The sequence below is a fragment of the Pteropus medius genome, unplaced genomic scaffold (genome assembly GCF_902729225.1).
Source record: "Pteropus medius unplaced genomic scaffold, Ma_sr-lr_union100, whole genome shotgun sequence".
NCBI lineage: Eukaryota > Metazoa > Chordata > Mammalia > Chiroptera > Pteropodidae > Pteropus > Pteropus medius.
In genome coordinates, this window is record NW_024344374.1 from 941691 (window position 1) to 950721 (window position 9031).

Sequence of the window (9031 nt, forward strand, 5' to 3'; positions counted from 1 at the left end):
CTCAAGGCACATCGTGAGATAGTGTTGTAATACAAAAAATTAAAATAGAAAGTTTTCTGCCATTAAGTCGTTTTCAGACCCTTTAGGGAAACTTGTTGCATATATATATTCCAGGTGATAAATAATATATTTTTGTTCCTCACTTACTAAATCTTTAAAATAAAAATAATAATACAGAATTAATAATAATAATAATAATAATAAATAATAATAAATAATAATAATAAATAATAAGCATACATCTCATAAGATTATAATAAAGATTAGATCAATTAAATATGTATAAAGTGCATAGAAAAATCTACCCTTCCCCCACTTAGTTGGTACTGTCTATTTTTATCTAGCATTAAATGTCAGATACCTAGACAGCATAACTTATAGCATTTAGTGTAAACTAAAGAAGAAATATGCAAAAATTAAGGAGAAATTACTAATTTAAAAAAGTAGGCTTATCTGGAAAATCTTTAACAGGAAAGTATTGAGAAAGGAAGATTCACTTCAGGGACAAAAGTCCAGTTTGAATGTTGACCTTTGTCATTAAAGTCGAAGAGAAATTATTTTTGATAAAAGTTTGCATTTTATTCCATAAGCTTCAAACTCTTACTTGGATTTAGAGGGAAAATAACACTTAGTTTTCATTTTTTATTGACATTTAATTGTCATTTTACATTGTTTAAATTATTCTAAACTAACCTCCCTGCATTTGTTGCAGAGTGGGGATGCAGTACTCTAAAAGCTCATTTTGGGTCTTATTGGTGAGTGATGGGCAGTGCTGCAAACAGATTGCAGGACATGCTGTCTTAAAAGCTGGATCTGAGATGTTTTTTACCTCCTCTTATACTGTCTGCACAACCTTCAGCAAAGTATTTCAACTTTCAGAGTGTCAGGTTCTACATCTGTATAAAAGGAAAATTGTACTAATTCATAGTAATATTCTGAGAACAACTTTAAATATTTGAAAATTCTATGCAAATGAAGGCAATATATGCTATTGATGGTGGGAAGATTTCAGATAATTTCAGAAAAAAATACTTATTAAAGACTTTTGTCTATTTATTTGAGTCTCTAAATCTTCAATTATTCTTTTAAGGTAAATGGTGATAGACTTTTCTTATTCGAGTCTCAGTACAAGAATATACCAATTATATGATATAATGGGATTTACCTACATTCTCCCTAGAGTTCTGGAAAGTTTTTAATCCCCCATGTTTACAGTCTTAACTTTAGTTTGTTACAAATACTGGACCCCTCCCTGGCTCATCCCTGAAAAGAATTTAAATTGTCTTGTTGTGCTAATGGCTGGTCTTTTGGAGGATGTTTCTGGAGCTCCAAATGTAAAGAAACACTTAGATAATGACAAAGGCCCCCAAAATCTATGGGTCATCTAACTTTCTTTTCTGAGACTGAACTAGAAACTCTGGGTCTGAGAGTCAGAATATTTTAAATAAACTCATCTAACAGTTTTACCTGAGGAATAAAGTACTGGTAAGTCAAAACTTGAATATAATTAAAGCTCCTTGCTTGCTATTTAAATCTCACTAATATCCCCTCACTTTATCCTGCAAAGGATTACATAAAATAGAGAGCACTTCATGAAGCTATAGAGAAAAAAGCAGCAGTTAAGAAAGAAGACTTGTCTCAAATCAAAGGGAAAAAATTATTCTTCGGGTTCAGAGGTACATAAATGATATTATATTTCATCTTTTTGTAAATATTGTTTTTTCAAATTATGGGTAAGATATCAATTTTATGTGCTTTAACTGAGTATATCTAATTTTCTCATCTGTCAAGTTTTCATCGTTTAGTGTCAAAGCTTTGCATTACATTTTTAGACCACTGCTGGGTCATTTTCTCAACAAGTCTCTTAGGTAGAAATTGGCATCATTTAAGAGAATTGGCATCAAATAAGAGAAAAAGGAGGTTCCAAATCTTTGATTTTGAACCTAGCTCTAGGTACTTTAAAATTTTTAGATCTGTTTGCCACACCTGCGTCTTTAAAAACATTCACGGTTGACCTTTGAACAGCACAGGGTTTGTATTCTGCCTCTCCTCCCCTCCCCACAGCAGATAGATAGAATGAGAACATTAGATTCTATTTAGCACTCAGAGACATCATTGCAAAAGAGGTGTGTTATCTCTTATTTTCATCAGCAGCCAAGCAATTTGAACACATGATTGGGCCTATAATCTGCTGAAAAATTTTCTGTCCCATATGTGTGGAACTGCAATGCAATTACTTGACCATCTTCAGCAGTTCTTATGACCATCATGTTTTTCATTTTTTTAATTTTATTTTATTAGTTTCAAGTATACAGTACATTGGTTAGACATTTATATAGTTTATAAAATGATCCCCCTAATTTCTCTTTCTATCCTCTGGCTCTCTACCTAATGCTAGCTTCATTCCCTATGCTGTGCTCCCCATCCCAGTGACCGTCTATCAACTACTAATTTGGACGTCTTTAACCGTTCACCCCATTTTCCCAGTCCCCCAACCTCCCTCCCCTCTGTCCATCACCAGATTGTCCTCTATATCTGTGAGTATGTTTTTGATTAGTTTGTTCTTTTTGTTCCTTAGATTCCTCATATAAGTGAAATCATACAGTATTTATCTTTTCCTGTCTGACTTATTTCACTCAGCATAATAACCTCTAGGTCCATCCGTGTCATTGCAAATGGTAGGATTTCATTTTTTTAATGGCTGAGTAATATTCCATTGTATATATAAACCATAACTTTGACCATCATATTTTTAAAAGATTTTAAGATTTTAAAAATAACTAATGTATCATATCACCTGTACAATTATATTCAAAATAATTGTTGAATCCAAAATAATTAAGACAAAAAATATGATTCTATATCTACTCTGTAAGTGTGAATAAACACAAACCACTTCTTCCATTAACCCGTTCTGGAAGCTTGTTGCACCAGAATCACCGTAACCAGTACATTTTTCTCCTATTGCCCCTGAGTTCCAGAGTGAGTTTGACACTGGAGACTTAAATCTAGAATTTATCTCAGGCCCCTTATTTCTGTCTTCTTTAGATTGCTGCTGACCTGGATTAATCTTGGCTAACAGAAATGTTCCAGAAAGATAATCTGTACATCTATTCCATCTATTCCTACATTGTGCTACATGCTTTAATTTGTAGCAGAAATTTGGCTCAAGTGGATCAAATCGGTTGTTGTCATGTTCTCTGTCATTCTGCTTAGATTCCAAGTTTACTTAATTTAGCTTCTCTCCAATGGTCACTACCAACAGATCTCACTACATAGCAATACTACTGTTGTTTTTAACCAAGGTCCATACCACATTCTGTTCCTTAGCCCCACAGACTAAAAAAAATGATTTGTTAAACCAAGAAGAGGCTGGATCTCATTCACAGGAGTCAATTCTCACTAGCTCACAAATGCTACCGTGAAGCAGAGCGCCTCGCTTTACAATGAGAAACAGGCCATTGGGGAAGCAGCCACTTAACTCCTTTGCTCAGTCCATTCTTTCTGTGCAAGTGACCTGGATGCCGGCTTCTCATCAGAAGGGGAAAACTGGGTCAAATCAAGGGAGTTACATATGTGAATAGCATATTTAGTGCAACCAGGCTAATAGGTATGTCTGATTGATTCATGTGTCTCTACATTACCCATAACCTTTCCAATGGGACCATAAGATGAAATCTGTTGGATGAGCACTGCCTCTCATTAACACCAGGAACTTCTTTCCATTCTCCAATACTGACCAATCACTTCATGACTGATTTTTTTTTTTTAACTAGATTTAAAATTTTTTTTTAAAAAATGCCTGATCTAACTTTTATCCCATTTTTTAAGTCTCTTAATTTTTTTCTTCCAATCCATTACGTACTGTTATTATGGTGTCGGAAGTCTATTTTCCTTTTTTTTTTTTTGACATATATGATAGCTCCTTCTATTAAACTATACTTCTAATCAGACCTCCTTCATTGGCATATGCTTTTATTGTTCTCTATAATTTTTATTTGTGTTTTCATTTAACCTTAGGCTTTAATGATGCTCTCCTATATTTTATTTTACATTCCTCTACACATTATTTTCCTCAACCCTTAAAAAGCTACCTATTCTCCCATAATCACTGATTCCACTAATATTCCCTCTCTAACTCATAAATATGTGTTTGATTTATCCTTAAAAATGTACGTGCCCTTCTAAATTTTGTATTTTAAATTTATATATAAATTTTATTGTACTGTAAATCACAATGTTGCTTACTTTTTTATTACTTTTTCAGAGATCTATTTATGTTGCTGTATAAACATCTAGTTCATTTGCTTCTCACTTCTGCAAACTGTTTTATAATGTATGCTCACAAGTGGTAGAACCATATTCTGAGGATGGACATCCAGGTTGCCTCCAACCATCTTTTGTCACAAATAATGCAATGATGAACATCCTCATGCTTGTCCCCTTATAGTTCTGGGCAAAGACTTATCTGGGACATATTCCCATGACTGGAATTACTAGGACCTACCCAACTTTAATGTATTCAGAGAGTCATCATACCAGTGTGTACACCCCTGCCAGAATTCTACCTCCTCACATGCTTGCCAACATTTGGTATCATCTACTTTTCTAAAGAAAATGAATGATATCTCATGGCTGTTTTAAGAAGCATTTTGCTGATTTTGAACATTTAATGAGCATTTTTCAGATTTTCTAAGTGTGAGAACCTCTCCATATACTTGTCAGCCATTTAGAAAAAACCCTTCAGTGAATCACTGATTTATCATATCCTTTAACTTTCAATTGGTTTAAAGCTTTGTTTAAAGCACTCACAGAATTTTTTTTACAATTAGAGTTGACATTCAATATTATTTTATATTAGTTTCAGGTGTACAGCATAGTGGTTATGCATTTATATAATTTACGAAATGATCTTTCTGATTAGTCTCGTACCCACCTGACACTATACATAGTTATTACAATATTATTGACTACATTCCCTAGGATGTACTCTACATCCCCATGACTATTTTGTAACCTGCAACATGTACTTCTTAATCCCTTCACTAAATCTTTGTTTTAAAATATTTTTTCCTCTGCTATAAGTTTTCAGGTTTCCTATATTGTTTTATTAATTTTCTACTTTTTTACCTGTAAATTGTTAATCTATCTGGTTTCCATCTTTACATATGGTAATCCAGGGATCAAATTTTATCTTTTTTTCACATATAAGAGCATTTTCCTAACATAATCTACTAAGCTATTACTTCCCCATTTCTTTGGGGTGACTGTTTTATGGTATATCGAATTCTCATATAAACATATGTCTATATCTGAGATCTCTTTCCTTTTCCACCAGACTATTTAAATGTCCCTGAACCAGTATCATAATATGTTGATCATTGTGGCTTCAAATATGGATGCTTCCCTTATTTTTCTTTTATAAATTTAACTGTGCAAGTTGCGTACTTTTATTCTTCTATATAAACTTTAGAATAAGTGTTCATATTCCTCAAAAACAATCCAGCTAAAATTTAGAATGTACTTAGAATTAATTGAATACATAGACTAATTTTTTGGGGGAAATGGCAGCCTTATATTTTTATTCCATTTATTAACATGTTGTACCTTTTCTACTACTCATAGTCTATTATGCTATTTATTATAATTTTTAAATGATTCCTATAAAGGTCTTGTGCATGCTTTGTTAAGATAAAACCAGATGCTTCATTTTTTTTATTTTTATTATGTTTGCTAATCACTTATTGCTGATATAAAGAGAACTAATGTTTTTGCTATTGATCTTACATCCAGAAGCCTTATTTTTCTTATCAGGTCTTATAATTTTTTTAGTCTCTTTTTATTGCTACTTCTGCCATTTTCTTGCTTTATGAAGAGGGCTACCAAGTCTATGTTAAATAGTAGCTGTAAGAGTGGGCACCCATACTTTATTCCATATCTTAATGAGAATGTCTAAACTATATTAACTAATAGTGGATAGTAATTCGCTGCAGGTTTTTGGTATACAGTTTTCTTTCAAAATTAGGAAGTTACCGTCTGTTTGTGAACTTCAGATAGTTTGTATGAAAATTATAAATTAAGCATCAAATTTATTTCCTGCATCTCTCTTAAAATAATTACTTTTTATTTTCTTTAGTCTACTCATATCATAATTTACTGTTGAGGTTTACCAAATGTTTAAGGAAAGTTAATAAGGATAATCTACATGCATAGAATAATAGTTCTTACTTCCTTGGATTATTTTAATAAAAGCATTTAGAAATGTATCTGGTATAATTAATACATATATTGCTATTTTATTTGATAATAAAATTATTTAAAATGCAGATTATTAATATTACTTCCTACTTATTGCAAGGTGGTTTTCAAACTATGCCCTTTGGAATCCTCAATGCAAATTGAAGGAGGAAGAGTGAATAAGGTACTAAAGAATAATGCTTTTTCCTTCCCTGCAAACCAGTATAACTTCAACTAGAAAAACTCGCTTTTTTTGTTTTATATATTATGCTTCCGTATAAATTTTATTTGCTAAAAAATAATGGTCGCATGTCACTGGTTTAATTAAATATATACATTTTTAATAAAAGCACTGTTATTACAGTTGATTCCTAAGTGACAGTTCTTGTATGAGATGAAAATAAACAAGTTAGGTGGATCCTACAATACACAACATTACATGTCTCTATTCATGATAAAACTGACTTTGTACATACTTTTAATTCATTTATATTAAAAACCACATTTACTTGAATACATACTTCCTCATTGAATTGAGGTTGATACTGGAGTGATATAAATATGTGTCCCTTCAGTGAGGCTACTGACCTCAGCGAGGCTTCATGCAGGTATGTAATGACTACTTATACCACCAGCACACCATACTGAGCTCTAAAAAGAGACTCAACCACATAGGACTGAATTATGATTTTGATGGGCTCTTTTGCCTTTATGAGACTTTTCTTCCATGAAATAATATTAAAAGTTATATTTTATATTTGCATTGATATAAAGATAAATATACTAATACTATGTATTAAAGCTTTAAAATTCATAGTTTAATTCAGATTTTAGAGGAAATCAAAGCCTTTCCATAGTCTCCTAACATATGGTAGGCCTACTGTGCCCAGGGGATAAGTCAGCCTTGCAGCCATGGGTCAAGAATTCAAATACATACACAATTCTGTCAGGTAATATAAATGATTGAGATCAACTGAGAATAACATGTTAATCAGCAACTAATATTCCTCTCCGGTACTAGCAGATAAGAGAGAGAGGAGGGTATTCTGGTAAAATGGAGACCATGCTTTGAATCCAATGGGTCAATTGTAACTGAGCAAGCATGATGATGGAAATGGGTACAATGTTTTCAAATATTATAATTTATTTGAAGGTAAGCTAAAAATACAGATTTTTTTTTTACACCAGATTTTCTGCTTTTACAATGTTGACTTCTAATTTAAATTTAAATCGCAGTGCAGGAATCTCTGTCAAAGAAAGCACATCTGTCTGCTGCATCCAGGCTATAGGCCACTGATTTGCAGTCTATGTATTGGTGGTAGCATTAGTAGAAATGATAACAAACTGGTTTGGTATCCAAACATCCTATAATCTCTTAACCCTGAGAAAATCAGATTAGGATTCCTGCTCTAGTAGCCTGGGTTTACAATAAGAAATTCGACACAGAGTTATATTGTTTCATCCAAATACAGAACTACAGTAACACTGAATATGATTCTTAAAAGAGGAGCTCCTACAGACACTGTATTAACAAATTTCTGTTCTATCATCCATAGAGTGCTGTTGAAAAAAGGGTATATGTAATATGGAAAGGACCAATGATTCCATACTGACAGACTTTGTCCTGGTTGGACTTTCTGCCCACCCAAAACTCCAGACAGTTTTTTTTGTGCTGGTTTTGTGGATGTACCTGATGATCCTGTTGGGAAATGGAATCCTTATCTTAGTAATCATCTATGATTCTCACTTGCACACGCCTATGTATTTTTTCCTCTGTAATCTTTCTTTCCTGGACATTTGTTATACAAGCTCCTCTGTCCCACTAATTCTTGCCAGTATTCTGACAGTAAGGAAAAGGGTTTCTTTCTCTGGGTGCATGGTGCAAATGTTTCTCTCCTTTGCCATGGCGGCCACAGAGTGTTTGCTTCTAGGCATGATGGCACTTGACCGCTATGTAGCTATCTGCTACCCACTGAGATACCCTGCCATCATGAGCAAAGGTGCCTATGTGCCCATGGCAGCTGGATCCTGGGTCTTTGGCCTTGTGGACTCAATGGTGCAGACATCTCTTGCAATGCAATTACCATTCTGTGCTAACAATGTCATTAACCATTTTGTCTGTGAAATTCTGGCTATACTAAAACTGGCCTGTGCTGATATTTCAATCAATGTGATCAGCATGGCAGGGTCAAATCTGATTGGTCTGGTTATTCCACTGCTAGTAATTTTCATCTCTTATATTTTTATTGCTGCCACTATTCTGAGAATCCCTTTCACTGAAGGAAAACGTAAGGCCTTCTCCACCTGCTCAGCCCACCTGACAGTGGTAATTATATTCTATGGAACCATTTTCTTCATGTATGCAAAGCCCAAGTCCAAAAGTTCTGTTGGTACAGATAATCAAGAGATCATTGAGGACTTCATCTCCCTCTTCTATGGAGTGATGACCCCCATGCTCAATCCTCTCATCTATAGTCTGCGGAACAAGGATGTAAAGGCTGCAGTGAAGAAAATGCTGGGTAGGAAAAACTTCTCTGATGGAATATGAATATTGACTTACACTATGTGACTCAGTATTCAAAGCTGCTGCAGACACGAAATTCAAACAGAGAAAACTACCATGTGAAAAATTCACCATGTCATTCAAAACCATATTATAGAAATATTTTGGTTGCTGTTATTACTATTAGTTTTTGTTCTAACGGCAAAAATAAAACATGCTGTGGTTTTAAAAAATACTATTATGAAAAAACAAATCTAGAGCCATTCGAATTCCTCTAAGTCTGTGACCATA

The 9031-nt window shown here is 33.5% G+C and overlaps 1 protein-coding gene across 1 annotated transcript; it reads left to right on the forward strand.

Moving 5' to 3' along the window:
* The first annotated feature begins 7822 nt into the window (after window positions 1-7822).
* Window positions 7823-8785, forward strand: LOC120608771 (olfactory receptor 13C8). The gene has a single exon (XM_039870746.1). It carries the CDS (start codon window positions 7823-7825, stop codon window positions 8783-8785), a length of 963 nt encoding a protein of 320 aa, XP_039726680.1.
* The last annotated feature ends 246 nt before the right edge of the window (window positions 8786-9031 follow it).

What these genes read in the sequence shown, in the direction of transcription:
- LOC120608771 (XM_039870746.1), top strand. Translation starts at nt 7,823, where the DNA reads ATGGAAAGGACCAATGATTCCATACTGACAGACTTTGTCCTGGTTGGA.